Raw genomic sequence first — 19,539 nt, 5'->3', positions numbered from 1 at the left:
TATCGATATATCGAGTTTCGACGGTATCGATATTGAAAAAGTAAAGTGGTACAGTAATTCGGTACTATAGTACCGCAATACTGCCCACCTATGCGACCAAGTAGCGTATATCAGGACTGAATAGTATGGCCATTTTCAGCAAGATTTTGGGTGCAACCAAACAACCATTTTTCAACCTATGCGTAAATCTGCGAATGAAGATGACAGGCCTAAGAATAAATATCGGAAGTATAATGACAGTTGTTTAGATCTTGGGTTCACATTTATCTTGCAGAATTCTGAGGAAAAACCACAGTGTGTTGTTTTCAGCCAGGTATTGACCAGATAGAGCATGTTACCTAATAAGCTTAAACATCATTTGACATCATCACATCCGCAATTTGTAAATAAACCCAGGGATTTGCTTGAAAATTAAATGAGCTAAAGAGGCAAGTGTCATCCATTTCAAAATTCACTCAACTTCCATCAAAGGCTTTATTGGCATCCTACCAATTTGCGCACAGAATTGCTAAGTGTAAAAATCCTCACACCATTGCTGAGGAACTAATACTGCCCACTGCAATCGATCTTATAAGTACGATCATACGAGGAGCAGCCAAAAAGTTAAGGTTGGTACCGCTAATGATATCATTTGTTGCCGGACCGCACTACAGAGGATTATCCCTTTTGCTACATTGTATTTATGCGAAGCAGGATTTTCTGCCATAGCCGTGATTAAAACCAAATATCGATCACAAATAAATGTTGAGAGTGAAATGCAGGTTGCAATTTCACAAATTCTTCCAGGATTCGATGAACTTTACAAAAGCAAGCAAGTCCAAACATCACATTAAATGACATAATATTTCTTTTTTTCTTGTATCAATAAATACAACTCTGATAATTATAATACGCATCTTTACTAGATTCTTATTGCTGGTGCGTCACAAGTCCAGCAAACTTTTCCAAAGGTTTCGCAACGAAAAAACTTTGAAAACCACTGGCCTAGGCCTATTTAAAAATGAAACATCTAGGCCTATAGCTAATGTTTAGAATTTTTCTGATTTTGAAGGTAGTCTAAAGATTCTGGCATAGTTTTTAGTGATCTTGTTTGTCTCTGAATGTTAGTCTTATTTGGCAATAACTCTGCTTATTAAGAACCAAATTCAAACCAAAATATCGACTAGGTAGCCGAGTGGTTAGAGAGCACGGTGCACGCAACTGTATGAAGGTTTGTGTTTTATACCCAGTGGCATGAGTGGTTTTATCGTTGTACTACCTTTTGGTATTTAGCAAAACATTAAAGGCACTTGTTTCTGTTCAGTGGACCTGCGGTGAACAGTTGTAAAATTCGAGCAATACGATATAAAAAATTAAAAAAAAAACAAAGAAAAAATGTTTGGAAGTCGGAACTGCTCAAAGGCTAGCTCCAGTAGCCAGTGTTTAAACCAGGGGTTCCCAACCGGTGGTACACGTACCACTAGTGGTGCGCGGGAGCTTTTCAGGTGGTACGCGAGCAGCTCTCCGTTGCATGCGATATACAGTATAGTAGTATAACAATTTAATTTTGAGTTGCTAAAATATGCGAACAACACTTTTATTTCTTTCCGTACTAAATTCTTTGCACTCAGTAAGCTACTTTTGTCGATCTTGCTCCCTGCTGTCATTGTTATTAATACAATGCTGCTGTGCGAATATTGGATCAAATTAGTTGTTTTGAAAATAGTGATACATGTTGACAATCCGTGGTGGCTAAGTGATACGAGAACATAAAAAGGTTGGGAACCCCTGGTTTAAACAATAAGGAACATCACCAAGTTTAAGTCGTGCAAAGACTTTCTTCAGTCCGAGGATAAAGACTATTATACAATACCACCATATCTAAGCTACAAGTGCAACATTGCCTTGGAAATGTTTATTCTATCAAGTTCAATTTGTTCAACGAATTGATACAATTGTTTAGTTGACTGACTCCAATACAATACCAATTCACATAATTGCCACAATTCAGGTTGAACCATACAAAGATTAATTATAATGTGAGTTCTGCTCAATAGCAAGTTCACATGTGTACAGAACAATAGTTGAAAGATAAAGAGTTAGTCAAGGATTTTCTGCTAAATTAATACCATCAACAAATTTACTGTTGCATAGTATGCAAAAGATACTGTTCCCTGCACATTCATGATCAACATAGAATATTATGGAACATTATAATTTTGATCTTATACAAGTGTTAAAATGTACCGGTAATCCTGTGGCATATTTGATCAACCATGATGCATTTTACCTTCAGACTTCAATTAGTTTTTGCACCTACTGCTTCTGCAAATGCTTTCGCATGCGATGCATAGCATTTACTCACCTAAAATTTTTTGCAATTGACTCGTAGTGTGCTTTTAATCTATACTAGGATAGATCTGCTTGGACTATTTGGATTGTAGATAAGAATAAACTCCATGAATCGGGTAATCAAGGTTCTCCTGGCAATTTATGTGATTTCAACTTTCAAGTAAATTTTACAATCCCTGTACTCAAAGTTCAGGTAATCCAGTTGTTCAGATGATCCTATTATCATAATCAGTATTTTTGGACTGAGAAAAGTTTTTGCATGACTTAAAGTCGGCAGTGAGTCGTCATAGCTCAAGCCTCGGCTGCGGATCTGGGCTTTTTGCAAGCTCTGTTTGACACACACATTTAGGGTTTGTTTTTTTGTATTGCCCAGACTTGAAACTGTTCATAAGGACCACTAATGTATTGTGTGTAATGTGCATGTATTGATGTGTAGATGTATACTTTTTATTAGTCTATTGCTGTAAATATTTGTTTTCATAACAAGGGTTTTTATTAAAAGTTTTGTCAGTCTTTAAAAGTAACTTCAATATTGAAAGCTAAAAGTGATTTAAAACTTAAAACTGAAACTCCGAATCACTGCATCTGATGAATTGAAATGTCAGAAACCCTGGAATGGAACCCACTTGGTGAAAATACCATCAGGTAATTTAGACTAAATGTTTACTGTTATGTGATGCTTCAGTAACATATATATGTGATAGATTATGATATACTAAAATTTCTTTATACGGAATGAGTCTTAAAAAATTGGAAAATGAAATTAACAAAGATTTGTTTTCTACCTTATTTTTTTTCATTGATTTATGTATAGAATAGCATTTGGTTGTTTTTTTCATACTGAACTAGTAACTGATTTACAAAATATATGCAGAAAATGTTGCCTATACAACCCTATGGGATGGAATTCTGTCGATCTATCAAAGAATATGACTTGTATCTCCAAGTATGGTGGTTTGATAGGTTAGTAGCTTTGGTATACTCTTTCTAAATTCTACAAATATAGCTCCTACTACACATGCGTTTACGTTTACAGTTTCCAGCACATTTCATTCTTGTTTTATATAAATGATATCTTTATTTTAAACTGCACACAACTTTTCAGCAACTGTGCAAGATGAATCAGATACAAGTAGAAGCGGGAAGAGACCAGATGTTTATGTCTACAATGCAGCTGGGCGAGAGATCTCTGTTTTTAAGTATGTAATCATCTGTTCTTCCCATATTTTGCTTCTAGCAACGTTTAACATTTGGTTGTCACTTTTTCACTGGAAGAAATTTTAACTTTTATGCATAGCAATGTTTTTTGGTTTACACTGTTTTTAATTACCATAATTTCCAGATAACATTGGTAAAGTAATAAGTTTTATATACCCTTTTTATGTAACTGTCATAGGTACCACTATTGCAAATGGAGACAGTTAATTATTGCACCAAATTATGATTTTAGAAAGAATTTTATGTAATTTTTTGATAAATAAGTGCAACATTTTTTACCTTCGGAGTACTTTTCTGCTAATTATAATATATCTTTTGCTTTGATTTAGATGGAATAGTGGTATTCTATTAGGTATTGCATGGACACATTCTGATGAATTGCTATGTCTTCAAGAAGATGGACAGGTTTTGCTGTACAACATATTTGGCATATTTCAACGCACATTTACAATGGGCATGGTTGGTTTTAAAGCGTTTTGTTATCACTGTGTATTTTCTCTGGAAATTTTTGTGCTTAAAAGGCTTAAATTTACAAATATACATGTTTATTATCATGCTTTAGGAATGTCGTGAAAACAAAGTGTTAGAATATGAAGTGTTTACTAGTCAACATGGCACTGGAATAGCAGTTATGAATGGATTGTATCGGTTTCTTATAGTAAGCAACATAGATGAGCCAAAGGTATGTCCAATGTCTATAATAATACTGATTTGAGCCAAATTGCCATAAGCCTACGAACTACTGGTAAATGTATTTTGTTTTCTTGAAAGATGACAATCAAAAATGACCAATTTGTCCCAATTGTTTAAGTGCTGACCTCATTTCAGTAGTACGAGTAGTTACGTCAAGTGTAATCATTTTTTTATCCAGTGCTATATTATTTTGTGTGACTGTATTTAAGAGCTTTGTGTTATGTGTCTGTATGTAGGTTCGAATGCTTGCAGATGTGCCAGGCTTAAAGCGTACACCACCTAGCAGTTGGTGTGTACTGTCTGGACCACGATCGTCCAAAGTGTTGGCTGCGAATGACAATGACATTTACCTACTTGATTATGGAGGCCAGTCTTTTCAGCAAACACCAGCAGGTAGTGAAGTCTGAAAATATGTTGATGAAGACACATTTTGTGAGCTTTTTTGTGGTCAGTGAACAACCAAGACTTAAATAATGACATGCAGTTTTCAGCAAGGAACTGTCTGATCATTACAACTTGCCTGCACAAAATGAAGTGCTTGCCATGCCTTTGTTTATTTTAGGTTTTTGGCTTCATTATTAGCACATTCTCCTGGTTTATGGAAACATGTTCTTTAACTATCTGGTAAACTTTGGTTGTTGAAGATTTGTTTTCACATAGCATTTAGTCATGTTTTAGTCTTCCCCATAATTATGCTTATGTGAAATTTGTCATGAATTGCTCACCACAGTAAGTGGTGAAAGTATATATTGAAATGTTGCGTAGAAAACAATTTAAAACTGAGTACACTGTATCAATCTTATTTAACTGTTCATGGTGACATATTTTTAGCATTGAATTCTACACCGTTGTCATATATAGCTATGAGTGTTTCGGTTGATGGAAAACACATTGTGCTTTTTACCGACGCAGGTGTTCTATGGATGGGTTCATCTGATTTTCAGGTTGTTGACAGTCACAGTAATAGTTATATCAGCGATTCAGTGTGGATTTATTTATTTTTTAGAAAGTTTAATACCTTTATTTATTCACCTCAGGAAAAATATTGCGAGTTCAATACAGCCAATGGTAGCCGCCCGAAGCAACTGATGTGGTGTTGTGACTCCATTGCTTCAAATTCCATTGCCAATGGATTAATGCCGAAAAACAACATCGCAGTTGTCATTTATCGTCCGAAAACAATTTTAGTTGTTGGGCCAAGTAAAGACTGGGTCAAATACACTGTAGAGGAAGATTTTAAATCTCAGCTGGGATCGGCAGTGCTATGTCCCGATGTAGATGGAGTGCATATTGTTACGGCAAACAAACATGAATTCTTGCAACACGTTCCAGGTATGATAGGTTATGACATGTTTGTGAAGTAAAATTGAACTTCTCAGTATTTTTTGAACGATATGTATGGATTAGTTTCAGCGCTATATTATGAAGATGATCTCTTTTCTTATATAGAATCTGTCCAGGGAATTTTTAAAGTTGGGTCCATGTTGCCGGGTGCCTTGCTTAATGATGCTGCCAAAGAATATAGCGTAAGACAAAAACTTTCACATACCATGTATCATTGTATTCAATTTTTGTTATAGGCCATGATACACCTGTAAAACATTCGATGTTTTGCTTTCAGCATAAAAGTGAAAAAGCTGATGAATATCTGAGGATGTTGATTGAGAAGCAGCAGCTTGAGAAAGCAGTTGAGCAATGTATTCATGCGGCTTCTGTAGAATTTCAGCCAAGAATACAAAAGCTTCTGTTGCAGGTATAGATGCTATCGATGAACGTTGCTTTTATTGCCCAAGACTTGTGAGGCATAACTTAAAATCGACCCAAGCCATAACCAAAATTTTAAGATCACCCTTTTAAAGTTAAGTTCTCAATGTTACCAATATCACAACTAAAAGAGCTAAAAGAAAAACACTGGAAGATCAGTCAGTTTTCAAGGTCATGACAAAAACTGACTAAAATACACTTGGTTAAGGAACTGTTTTGAATTTCCAGTCCATTTAAAAGGATGCTACCGAAGAGGTAGTTTTGTAAAAAGATTTGTTGTTTTACCCGGAAGTAAACTTGGTACTGGTTGGTCAGGTTAATCAAAAGCTTTACAAGAGGATTTTGCATACCTCTTCTGTCTAACGTTACAATTAAGCTGAAGTGACCAAAGACGATTTACTTCTGTGTTGAAAAACATTTCACAGTTAATGTAATTACATAATTATGTTCAGAATTTTTGATATATTTTTACAATTGGTAAACCTTATTATTTTCCGTTTGCAGTTCCAGTTAGATCATTTCATATAATACTGAAGCAAGTAAATAACTACAGTAATCTCTTAGCTTGATGCTCTCCTCTGTCTGTAAACTTTACAGTTAACACACCATTATATTCTTTCTGAATCAAGGCGGCATCCTTTGGCAAGTCATTTGTACCAAGCCCCACGCTTACTGAATTATTTGTCACAACATGTCAGGCTCTCCGTGTTTTAAACGCAGTTCGTGATTTTGATACGGGCGTTGCCTTGAGCTCAGCACAGTGAGTTTTCTGGTAGTATGTAGTCTAGCATTGTCAAAGCACCATATTCACCAATTTTCAATTATATGTGTTATAACTCATGATTTATTTGTGGTGTGTGAGTTTCATGTACATACATCTGCTTTGATGTTTTGACACTCTAGGGCTCACGCTATTTGTAGATGACAGAGCTACTTATTTCAGGTTAAAACATCTTACGATGGATTGTTTAATTGACCGATTAGTGCTAAGAAGGCAATTTCATCTTGCCTATCAAATTTGTGATTATCTTAAAATTCCCTCTGACCAAGGATCAAGTCGAATCTTGTCTCATTGGGCTTGTTACAAGGTAATAAAAATAGATACTTTTATCTATCTTAAAAACCAAGGTATTCCAGCCCAATGTATTGTATTGTACTGTATTGCAACAAGAAATTGACCTATATTGAATGCGGTTTCATTGCAGGTTCAACAAACTGAAGTATCTGATGACAGCATTGCTAATGCTATACGTGGCAAGCTAAAATCTGCAGTGGGTGTGTCATATGCGAGCATCGCAGAGAAATCTGTTGAATGTGGTAAAAAGGAGCTTGCCATCAAGGTTTGCGTACCGATCCAAAACATAAAATGATATGGACCAACACTAGTCCTAATCTTTTTAATATTTTAATTAGCTTTTAGAATTTGAGCCAAGAGCTTCAGAACAAGTGCGGCTACTTTCAAAACTCGGAAAGCACACTCTCGCGCTAGAGAAAGCTGTGCTTAGTGGGAACACAGACTTAACCCACTCAGCAATTGCGCGGTTGAGGGAAAGAACGAACCTGGCTGATTTTCTCTGTGCTATCCGACAACATCCTGTTGCATACAAACTTCATTTGAAGGTAGGCATTATTTCCTTGAAGCAATATTTTTTCAATCTTAATTTAATTTAATCAACGTTAACGTTTTATTTTATATTAATGTCAACACACTTAAGGATCTTTGTCTGCAAATCTGAATACTGTATTTGAATTATTTTGTCATAGTACTGCAGACAGCAAAATGAAAGGATGTTAAAAGATCTGCATGAACAGGAGGATAACTTTATCGAATTAGCTCACTGTTACATCCACGACAGTTTTGGCACATTTCGACCAGAAGAAAGGGTCATGTTGCTCCATTCAGCGCTTGACAATTTTAGTAAAGCTCGTGATGAATATTGCACTAAAGTAATAACTGTTGCAGCATTAGTCTAAAGCAGTGATTTTCAACCTGGGGGTCGCGACCCCTGGGTGGTTCGTTTGCCTTTTCTCTGGGGGTCGCAAAGACGACATTTAAATACCAATCACTATTACAAGAATGCCAATTCAATAAATGAGTATTTTTTTCAACAGAGTGGTATAATTTATGTTATTTTTAATTATATTTTTTGTGCTATTGCGCATACACAAATATATTACATATCTCTGAATCAAAATTTTTGGAAGGGGGGTCGTTAGTTACATTGGGTTGTTAAAATGGGTCGCGGTATGAAAAAGGTTGAAAACCACTGGTCTAAAGCAATTAAAAAACTGTTTTTATATTAATGACAACTCCAACTGTTCAACGTTTTAGTAAAAATGTACTTTTATTGCTAATAATTTAGGCAACTGAGGAACAACTTCAGCTCTTGCATGAACAAACCAATTTAGAGCAAGACACGGAGAGCAGTTATGTTGAAGGTTCCCTTCATGATACTTTGCATTCACTTCTCACTTCAAATCAAATTAAGAAAGCTGAACAACTTCGAAAACAGTTCAAAGTGAATGACAAAAGGTACATTCGTTAAACCTTTGAACTTTTTATAAAACAGAATTCTCCACGCCGTAGAGACGTGTGACGTGAGTATAGTAACTGGATTTTATCGCTTTTCCCATTACTTGAATTGTAGGTGGTGGTGGTTAAGGATCACAGCATTGGGAGAACAAAGGAACTTTGCAGAATTGGAAAGTTTTTCAAGAAGCAAAAAGTCACCCATAGGTTATATTCCGTTCGTTGAAGTGTGCATGAACAACCACGCTTCAGAGGAAGTGCCAAAGTACATCTCAAAGGTTACTCAGGACAAACGTGTATCTGCTTTGTTGAAGACTGGGTAGGTCAAAATCATAGGTGGATTTTATGTTTCACGCTTATGAACACTTGGTAAAAGGTTTTGGTTATTGAAACCAAATTTTAAATGAGCACAGAAACCAACCGTTGTAGAACATGCAAACATAAAGGCTAGGGCGTTTAAAATGTCATGATTTTCTATTGCTCTGATGTTATGTTAATATTTCAGGTTTAGCCACAACCTTCTATTATTACCACCAAGTAGTAATATTTTACATGTAAATTACAAACTGTGCTTTTCATTTTCAGCAATGTGAAATATGCGGCCGACTTGGCCATCCAGACGAAGAACTTATCTGATTTGGACATGGTGTTGAAGAAATGTGGCCCTGAGCACAGAGCGATTGCTGAACTGGTTCGAACTGCTATGGTTCAATATCAGAGAAGATAAGATGGTAATCGCCCACTTGTTAAAATTACTTACTGAGAAAGTAAAAATGTAATCATTGGAATCCAGTCGCGGGCGTCGAGTGGGAGGGAAACGTTCTGTCAATTTTTGTCGGTTTTTTGTTTTTTAGAAATATGGAGATTTTATTCGTCCGCCAGTTGGCGCAAATGATTTATTTGAACACTGTCAAACTTCGAACAAGTTACATTTAGTCCTAGAGATTCGTATTTCGGTGTTATGGCGCTTTACTGAGCAATTAATGGGTCTAAGGCGGCAGGCTCACCCTCAAGGGACACGAAGTTGGTTTGATCAAATCTTCTGCAATGGTTTACCAATAGATTTTATTTTAATGTTTTAGCTATCTGTATTTCCGATTGATCGTCGTTTATCTTTTAAGGTCTATGCAATGACCTTAACCTATAAAAAAACTTCTAAACAGTCGTCATAGAGCCATCGATAGTAGTTGCCCAATTTTTCCACAATGCTGAAAATTGGAAATATGCGTTCGTCCGATTATGCAGTAAGTTGATGTGCCAGTAATGCAGTCGTGCAATTCATTTTAATATGCTGTTTTTTTTTATTGATGCCCGTTGTCGTAAGAAGTGATTGTTATTTAGTTCATCATGATATGAATACTTTTTAATTTCGTTATTTCTGATTTTAAACATTTTCGGGGGGTTCGAGAACAATTTTTGGAAACCACTGGACCCAACTGGTGTATATGATTAGCAGACTGCTGCAGCAACTGCATGATTTGTTTAACAGAACAACTCTTTTCCAACTGACAAAACTTCTAAAAAATTTGGAAAGTTTTACTGGGCAACTTCGGTATATTGCCAAGCAACCGTTTTGTCACCACCAACTACCGCCGGTTCAAAACGAGTGCCTTGAGTTTTCATTTTCGAACTCTGAGAATTTACAATTGTTTACCGAATTTACATTTCTCTTTATACCTGGGTTTTTTGTAAGCCGGAAGTGCTTGTAACTGTGGTATAAGTTAACGATTGAATTTCTTTGAATTTTCTTTTGATCTCGTGTTTGATTGCATGTCGGTTGTGTATGACGTAATATCCAATAGAAATAAACTTTACCCACAATCGGGAAGTAATTACAGTAGAACCTCGTTAATTCGAAGTTGAATCAATCAATCATCATTTTATTTTTTGTCAAAAGCGCGTTGTGGACGAAAAATCGAGCCAGTTATTACTAACACGCGCCAATGAACAGGAAAAAGTGACAAAACCGAAATAGCTTAAAACGTGCTCAAGAAAAATAACGTTAATATTTCCTGGCAACAACTAGCACGGCCACTAAACCTATAATTAGTTAAATCCATAAAACATGAATTGAAAAAACGAAAATTAAGCAAACGAGCAGGTGGTGTGTTCAAGTAACTGATGAATGAAAACTGCTTCAATGCTGTACATCAGTGGATGGGAAAAGAAACCCCATCCCGGGCAAGAGCCCGGTTTCTGGTGACCATAGCACTAAGGAAGGGCGTTGCTGATTAGCCCGAGTTAGTACAGCAAGAATGCACACCAATGATAATGTTTAGAAGATGTGATGACAATAGCCTACTGCTTGTTGCAAGATGGAATCTTCTCTGGTATATCGGTAGTGATGTACGGAAAAAGATGCCGATGCTGTCCAATAGATCGCAGTGCTGAAGAAAAAGTCGTCATGAGTTAAATAGGTAAAGCGACGATACTTCGAGTATCAGAGGTTGGTTAAATTGGCCTCAAATGACCATTAAAACGTGATTTAGAGATAACAGTTACACTTTAACAATGAATAAACGCTTGTTATTCTTGTAACCTTTTATGATCAAAATATCTTAATCTAAGAGCGATACTATGGTATAATGTAGTATTGGCACTAAACGTAGCATCGAAAATGTTATACTCTCGTAATCATATAGCCTACTATCCACTGCCTCTCCTGTAAGCTACAGCGCTAGCCTATATTAAATTATCATACAGTATCCTACCGTAACCTTTCTTGAGTCACTGCCTTAATACTGCTTTTGTCTCGTAGTTAATGATGGTTGCAAACTGTTCACGTTACAGTTGATTCTTTCTACAGGTTACGTAAATTTTTATAACCTTTTAACTATAGAATCTTAACAGCCTCCTTTCCGATTTTTAAATGTTTTACCCTGAAGTCCACGTGAGAAATTTAAGGTGAAAAGGCATTAAATCGCAAAATCGAAAAATAAATGCTGGACATTTTTAGCTTATAAGTTATAACAAATAATTAACGAATGGTATTTTGATAAATGTTGAGGTTACGGTTTTGAGGACCACACAACCAGTTTGAGGTGTAAATTGTCCATATGTTGTTTACTCACATGCATTTTTTTATTTCCGGCACCGGTGAAATTGCTTCGAGTCATTTAGAATTTCCAGAGATAAACCAGAGTCGAGTTATTAAATTTCTACTGTATATCCTTACGTGGAATAGCATGCATGCTAAGTTTGTAGGACTTTCGTGCAATATTTAAGTGTCAAAACATTTTTATATTCTTTCATGTACCATTAAATGCAAAATGTATGTTAGGATCATAGGTTGTCCTATTGCAGTCAAGGTTACATTATTAAATGTACTGTACATTCAGTTAGAGTAACTTATATTCAATTAAGTTAGGATTGTGTGATTGATCCAGCGGCAGTCTGATTAAAAAGACTTCATAATCTGGTTTCTATTGATCTTTTAAGCCCCAAATCGAATGAGGCAAATGTTAAATCAGCACGTTTATGGCCCTCGGTTTTCAAAATTGCACAAATTTTTACCGGATAAGGTTTATAGTCATTGAAAGCTTTAACAACGTTAACTTATACCTTTTAACACCAATATGGTATACATAATAACAATATTACAGAGAAACACAAAAAGTGGTAACAGAAAAAAATTAATCTTGATATTATTGATCTTATGGAACCTAAACCGATGTTATGGGTAAATGATAAGCCTGTTTGTAATTTAATCTTTACAAAGGTGATCAATTGTTGCACTACCAGTGGCTATACGGTAGAGGTAGGTAGCATGAACTATTTCGCATTTTTATGGGTCTTTTTGGCAGGTCAGGAAGTTGTTATACACGTAGTTAAAAAGATAGCAGTCTGCAATATCCACTGCATATAGCCAAACGTGACCGGCACTTTCACGGGCCGCTTTATGAACTAATTTTGAAGTTAGCATGATTTTACCACAAACATCCGAGGCATGAACACCCTAACATCCCACTCAGAGTAACGTTACATGATGACACCAAACAATGTACGACTTACATTTGGAAGTGTGAAACATACATTTGTTCTATATAATCAGTCATTTACAGCCGAACTTGTATAAGTAAATGAAAAAATATATACTGAAAACTCATTTTAAGTGTAGGTTATTTTTTATTTAAAATATACAGTGTCAAAGGTTATGTGCTGATGAAATACGATTATGTGTATTGTTGAAATTGTTTGTGATAATATTACAGATGATGTTATGATAGTTTTATCGAAGTAAATTTCGTGTACAACGAGATGCAAGATTGCAAAAATGCCCGATCGATAGATAAAAGGTTTGATTTAAAATATGCTATAAAGATAACATATGGCTCATACAAGTAAGCTGAGTTTGCTTTGGAAACTCGACATGAGAAAATGAAAGTGATAATTAAATTGATCTGCAAAAGTTTCGCAGACTTTTAATAACATAAAACTATGTATGAAAATAAATTTTTAGTTCTGCATTTATTTTGCTTTTATGTAAGAAAGTAAAGGAGGGAAACGGTGATTTTATAAGAATGTGTCTGCACATGTTATGTAATGTAATGTAGATGATATTCTCAGTGTCATGTAACTTCAATCGCAGACCAAACAAATGCAATGATAGATAACAAACAATTTTGACAACAGAAACATCGAGATTATTATAAGGAATTAAGAATACTTTGTAGAATTTATAACAGATTTCACTCAACCACTCCTTGTCTTCAAATCGGCAATGTGCGAATCCAAAGTCCACTATACATCTGGTAACTAAATATTTTGATGGTTTCTGTTCAATATTGTTTAATACTACTGTCCAAATTAACCAAAAATTTTTAAAACTATCCAAAACTTTTTGATTTATAATCAAGTTTCTCTTTTTAACTTTATGCCATCTCCTTTATGGAAGGATTATACCAGTATAGCTATACTAGTATAGGTAAAAACATAATACGAACCTCACTCTTGTAGAACATCAAGGAAGGAGCATAACGAAAGCAATAATAATACATGTATATTGCTGGAACAGGTTCATATTTATTCCGATCTGACTTAACCATCAATCGATTTTGTGCTATTCTTACAACATGTGGTCTATTGATATATCATGATCTAAACTTACAACTATATTCATACGACGACTATATATGGAATCAAAATTGTAACCTATACAGACAGACATTGTAAATAATTTTTACATCACTCAATTTCGTTTCAGAATAATCAAAATCGAACGTGTGACCTATATGCAAGGATTAATCTAAATACTAAGCCGTTACCCATTAAAGCGAACTTCGTTGCGTTGAACCTGCCTGCAAACAGGCTTTTGTTGCATAGGCCTACTATATGCTATGGTTTAAGTTGATATTGCCCAAATTACAGTATATCAGGTAATATACAGTATTCAATTTATTCACAAAGTAACACGTGGCTTTGGAGTAATATATTTTCGGGGTTGGCATCTGATACTGCGGCATCGCATTTTGTCTTGAATGTTTAATCCAAATAATTTTCAAGCTTTATAACACACACCAATTGTGCGATCGCGTTGAGAAGCATATAGGATAGGTGGATATGTTACTGCCAATATTTTGTCATAATTTTTTATGCTTACAACCTTTTTTACTTAAGATATTTTTTAAATATTATCACTTGCCGCTTATCAGAAATTCATATTACAACTTGGGTAAAATACGGTAGTTTATGGCATTTTCTTACGTAACACTTATGATGACTTCACAGCTACGTTTAACGCACGGTCCGTGGAGTTATGGGTTTTGTGTGGCCACGCTTTCGCTGTCATGTAATCACAAAATAACGACGACAATGTAAAAGAGTTAATTTTAATAATTAAGCAGGAAAATGTTGTCGAGAAACATCTGACCCGAGGAATTCTAAACTTCTAAATTAACTGGCGATATCTTTCTTTGTAAAACTCATGTTCAACTTTGATCCAGGTGTAAAAAGTGGTTTAATGTTATTTATTTATATATTTATTTATTTATTTCCCCTTTTTCAAAAAGTTATGACTTTTGTGATTCAATAAAGCATTTGGATTGTACATTAAGCTTAACTAAATGACTCGGGAAATATTAAACATATTTTGTTGGCTGCAAACTAAGCTTGATCTTTTTTCATCAATGTTCTTTTGCGAGCATTCTGTTGTCAACTGCATTTCAAGTGTTGATTTGCAGGAATACATGAAACATTGCGACCTCGGTAGTAAGCATGCATGTTCCAGAAACAGCCCAAAATGGTGTTTCCTTACGGTTTCAAGTTAAGTCGACTGTGAAAAGAGAGTATTTCACCTGAAGCAGCAAAGGGATTGCGACAAGTACAAGACAGGAAGGTATAGTTTGTTTGCAGTGTAGGCTAATAAATAGAACAACTATTACAATCACACAAAACCAGCCGCTTTGTTTTGTTAATGCTTGCATTTCCTATTTCTTCCTAGCTACGCAGCTACGTATTATCATATCCTTTCCTATGTCGCACTTAGTCACGTATCACTGTTTTTTTCGGTCTCTCGTGATCGTCACATTCAAGTAAAATTGTATTTTTAGAAAACCACACTTTCCCCAAATTAGTTGCTACGAAAACCGTGTATCACTAACCACCAGGCTGATGGTTGTGCGTACGACCTTGCTTGGGGTATTTTGAGCGATTTTGACTTGTACAAAAACATAAAAGCTATTCGATTGTTTTGTCTCGAAACTTAAATGTATGTATTTCGTTTAGCTTGCGTCACAAAATCTGACGTCAGACGTATTGTGTCTTTTACATCGCATTACGTTATTGTTACAAATAAACATATAGTTCGGGTTTAATCTAGGTCAAAAGTTGAGATTAAAAGTGGTTCCGAAGTAAACAGAATTTAGTGCCTCATTTCATTAATAGCCATCTATTACATGTCTGTGATTCATAATATTTACCGCACTTCTCATAAGTCACTTTGTAATTTTTGTGATTTGCCATTATCTAACAATAATGCCCGTATTGTTAATAAAGTGAAATTTTGCTTGGCGTTAGAATTATCATGATCACAAGAAAAGATCATGTCTTAGTAAAAAAATAACGTTTTTCAGTTGTTTTCATTATTGTCATCATCCTACGATATCCGAGAAATAAACAAGTTGGAATTACGTGACGTGTTAGACGTTCATAATGCGCGCACGTAATATAGCCACAAAATGACGCAATATGTGCTATGGCATTATCATGCATAATAAGTTTATGTAGGTGATTATCGAAATCAACAAAAACAATCGAAAAAAAAATTATTCTGAAATTATTGCCATGTGTCATTCATAAGCTGTTTGAAAACTTTTTGTTATGACGTGTCTTACATGCATCATATAACTTGTAGACTAAATTTGTGCCAAATATTCCCCCAACCTGAATTTACAACTTGTAAAACTTGCTTGCTTTGAACGACTTTACCGTTTCTTTTTTGGGAACGTCAATGCCTAGCGCACCAGACTTCTGGCAGCAAAAAGAAAAATTGTGTAAAAAGGAATAGTCAAGTCATGTTACCATCTAACGTGTTTTTGCCGAAAGTTTTTCTGCTTGTCGACGGCTGCAATTCTGCTTTAAATTTGTTCACAGAAGCTATTAAATTAGTCATATTAGGTTGACGTGATCTTAGAAACAGATACCTGCGATAAACGTCTGTGAATCACGATCCCTAAAGTTGAAGGGGTGTGTTGATTTCTGCTAATTTCGATTGTTTGTTTTTCGCTGGATAAAAGCGTAAATTACGCAAAATTGTATATAAAGATCATAGGTTAAAGTTTAGATTTGTACACTAAATCTTTCTTGTGGTTTTCTGACCGATATTTGAGATAATTTACTTGCTTGTATAGTTGTCGCTTGATTTCCCAAAATAAGTTTCTGGAAAAGTGAGGTGTCGTTTGTTGTCATTCACCTTCCACATTGTGAACAATTGACCTTAGATATTGACACTGCATTTATCAATTAGTCACCAGTAATACGATAGCTGTAAAAGTTGAATCGAAACAAGCGTTATCCTGACAACTTATTTACCAAACTTTGAACAAGAAGCTTCCCAGATAAGATTAAATAAAAAAGTCATGCTCCGAAGTCATCCATGATGAATTTTGGTTTTTCTTTGAAACTTACTTGATGTATAGGGGACACGGCGGGTTGGGGTGCAAAAATCATAAAGCTAAAACAGAGCATTTTGGCAAAGTTGTGTTTGCAGAAGCTGTTTGTCATAATCATCGCTGGACGCATCATCATGCCGAAGGCAGGAAAACTTTGCTAAATCATTATTTACTGTGATATTATTTGCAAGAGGAAAAGTATGCAGTGTTATAAATCTGAACTTGGATAGTATACTGGTTTTAAGTAGTGGTCTATCATAAACTATAATAATATAAGATGGTTTCCAATTTTCAGTGTGAACTTTTGCAGAGTATTCATTTATGCCAGTTACACGCGATGTGAATCTTTGAGATTTATGTACTGCAACAGTCACTTTGAGAAACAAACGTGGTGTTTAAGAAAGAATCGTGATCGACGAAGATCAACTGCGCTTGAAGTGGAGATGTACCATGACGGACAAACTTGCCAAATATACAATGTCATCTCACATAATACACATTCTCTAATCTGAAATTGTACATAATTTTTTTATTTTTAGGCAATGTTGTCACAACTGTTATAAGCAAGTTTTGATACATTAAATGAATGAAATGAAATTTACTAACACAATAAAAATAACGGTGGTAAATTAAACTAATTGATGCATTTTAGGGTATTTTTGAACTTGTTCATAACTTTTTCGTTCGATGTTTGTGAAATTTTACGCACGTAAGCAATAGTCTCTGTTCGAAATGACCTAAGTTGCAGTTTTAATGCCAATTTTTTTATGTTTTTTCCCGTCATTAGCTCCGCTAGTGTAATAATAACTTTTGAAACATAAGCAAAATAGATTTACTTTCAACAACATCGTCGTTAAATAAAACCACGCATTTCTGCATGCAATAATCAATTAAAATAATCCAAGATAATTAAAAACGCTGATATTGCACTTCTAATATTTCACGCACCTCTTTTTTAATTCAAGATTTTCAGTGGATGCAAAAGTAAACAAATAATTTTACAATATTCATGGATGCACAAAGTGTCGAACCAAATTCTGTGCAGTGTTCTTATAGTTTCAGATCTTAGTTTTAGGTTTTGCTTTAATGCTTGAAAAGTAACTTATTATGAATAAATTTTAAGAAAACTTTCACTTGAAGTAATGCGATAAACGTTTGCTGTAGTTTGTAGAAATTTATTTTGCACTTCACAAACGCCGATAAAATATACTGTAGTGATAAAGATTTAAATGTTCAATAGTTTGAGCTATGTTTTCTGAATCAATTGTTGCCTTGGATTGGCCAGTTGTCTCACTGTAGCATATAGTTCTGTCGCTTTATATAAGATCAAATAAACCAATTAAATTCAAAAGTTTTCCCTTGGGAAGTTTTTGTAATAAAATAACTAAAATAGGTTACTTCAACAAAAAAGTATTTTAAAATGTCAATCAGGCAATTTTTTATTTCTTTTTAGCAGAAATAAACAATATCAAACAAACCGTCACACGCCCGTCGCGCAGTCAACTCGTCAGCAGACCACGCGTCATTACATTTATGTTTAACGTGGTGCAAATTTACGCAAACGAGTCGAAAAGAAACTCCTTTTTTCTACTCGGCGCGTTTTGCGTGAAAAATCGTCCTTATAAATACCGCCGCCTGGGCTTGCTTTGGCATTAAATCAAGCGACTCTAACAACATACAAATATCGCATAATCTGAGAAAATACCAGATTATTATTTGTATAACGTTCTACTTGCTGAAAAAATTTAAAACGAAAATGGTTTCAATGAAGTCAACCTATTTTCAACTCATTGTCTGTATGATCGTATTCGGGTTAATCAGCGCCGAAGGTTCAAGGTCTAAGCATTGGTTGAAATGGATCAAACCCGGAATGCCGAAACATGGAGGAAGAAGGTAATAATGAGATGTCAAAATACCTTGTCTTTTAAACAAAAATAAATTAAAATTTACCGCAAAAGTAAAAACTATTATTCGTTGCACACAAAGATATAATTATAACTCTGGGTGATATAATATATTTTTGTGTTTTACAATAAAAAACCAGCATGAAAATTATCTATGAAAAAGATTTATTTTTTGCCAAACTTTGCAAAGTATAACTAAGCAAGATTAATGAATCAAGCTGATTTTTATTGGTCACAGAATTGAAACTGACGTCTTCACAAGTTATCGCAACAACTATCGCTTGCATCGTCCATATCCAATCAACGTCAAGCCGAGGCAAGTAACTCCGGACGAAGTGACAGAAATTACGGAATCTAATGCTGTCTACAAACACCGTCTTTCAAGCGTCCTTACTGTGTTAAAGGTAAGCGTAAGAATTTTGACAAACTTTGGAAAATGTTTTTGCCAATGTAACTATACGTATTAATATATTTTCCTGCTGGGACAAACTAGCTGCCATGGCAGTTATATAGAAAACTAAATGCCTTGATTGTTTCTGCAGGATTTTGCTGACGGAAAAATCAACATAGATCTCGACGATTACTTGGTAAGTTTCTGTGTCCAATATACGGCAGTATTTAACCTAAAAAAACAAACTGTTTCAAACGATTCGTTTTAGAATATTAGGCAAACAATACGCGACATTATTTATAACGCAAGTCAAGGCTGTGGTTTTTCACATAACTGTGAGCGATTTGTGGATATTGTTGCACATTTATAACTGTTTTATTTTAATTTTGCAGGAAGACGTAAAACCATAGAAGTGAGGAAAAGTACACGCATTCTGTACATATTTTTTCATTTGCACTGATCATTATTTAATTTCCAAAAATTTTACCTATTTATATTGCCGCTTCATTATTATACACGTTATGCTGTGCGTTTTATTGTGGTTGCTGTTTTCTTTTTCTTTATCTATTTATCGATTTGTAATAAAAAGTTCAAAGGCAA

At 34.8% G+C, this 19,539-nt stretch overlaps 2 protein-coding genes across 2 annotated transcripts; both read left to right on the top strand.

The window, feature by feature from the left end:
* Window positions 1-2,801: 2,801 nt before the first annotated feature.
* On the top strand, window positions 2,802-10,368 carry LOC143460239 (vacuolar protein sorting-associated protein 16 homolog). Its single transcript, XM_076957673.1, has 19 exons — window positions 2,802-2,976; window positions 3,206-3,294; window positions 3,437-3,530; window positions 3,879-4,008; window positions 4,112-4,231; window positions 4,479-4,635; window positions 5,074-5,186; window positions 5,280-5,574; window positions 5,692-5,768; window positions 5,864-5,995; window positions 6,636-6,766; window positions 6,950-7,094; window positions 7,212-7,346; window positions 7,420-7,626; window positions 7,771-7,953; window positions 8,370-8,539; window positions 8,655-8,855; window positions 9,122-9,267; window positions 9,391-10,368. Exons 1-18 carry the CDS (start codon window positions 2,930-2,932, stop codon window positions 9,261-9,263), a joined length of 2,568 nt encoding a protein of 855 aa, XP_076813788.1. The 5' UTR covers window positions 2,802-2,929; the 3' UTR covers window positions 9,264-9,267; window positions 9,391-10,368.
* A 7,914-nt stretch (window positions 10,369-18,282) lies between these two features.
* Window positions 18,283-19,539, top strand: LOC143459832 (uncharacterized). Its single transcript, XM_076957127.1, has 4 exons — window positions 18,283-18,537; window positions 18,787-18,952; window positions 19,091-19,135; window positions 19,332-19,539. Exons 1-4 carry the CDS (start codon window positions 18,401-18,403, stop codon window positions 19,347-19,349), a joined length of 366 nt encoding a protein of 121 aa, XP_076813242.1. The 5' UTR covers window positions 18,283-18,400; the 3' UTR covers window positions 19,350-19,539.

This window comes from Clavelina lepadiformis, chromosome 5, assembly GCF_947623445.1.
Source record: "Clavelina lepadiformis chromosome 5, kaClaLepa1.1, whole genome shotgun sequence".
In the NCBI taxonomy this organism is placed as follows: domain Eukaryota; kingdom Metazoa; phylum Chordata; class Ascidiacea; order Aplousobranchia; family Clavelinidae; genus Clavelina; species Clavelina lepadiformis.
This window is presented reverse-complemented; position numbering and strand designations above follow the sequence as displayed.

Excerpts from the sequence above, each read along its gene's own strand:
- LOC143460239 (XM_076957673.1), top strand. The coding sequence starts at position 2,930 with ATGTCAGAAACCCTGGAATGGAACCCACTTGGTGAAAATACCATCAG. Across the intron at positions 8,540-8,654 it reads TTCAAAGTGAATGACAAAAG|GTGGTGGTGGTTAAGGATCA; the intron begins GTACATTCGTTA and ends CTTGAATTGTAG. Across the intron at positions 8,856-9,121 it reads TCTGCTTTGTTGAAGACTGG|CAATGTGAAATATGCGGCCG; the intron begins GTAGGTCAAAAT and ends TTTCATTTTCAG.
- LOC143459832 (XM_076957127.1), top strand. The coding sequence starts at position 18,401 with ATGGTTTCAATGAAGTCAACCTATTTTCAACTCATTGTCTGTATGATC. Across the intron at positions 18,538-18,786 it reads CCGAAACATGGAGGAAGAAG|AATTGAAACTGACGTCTTCA; the intron begins GTAATAATGAGA and ends TATTGGTCACAG. Across the intron at positions 18,953-19,090 it reads GCGTCCTTACTGTGTTAAAG|GATTTTGCTGACGGAAAAAT; the intron begins GTAAGCGTAAGA and ends TTGTTTCTGCAG.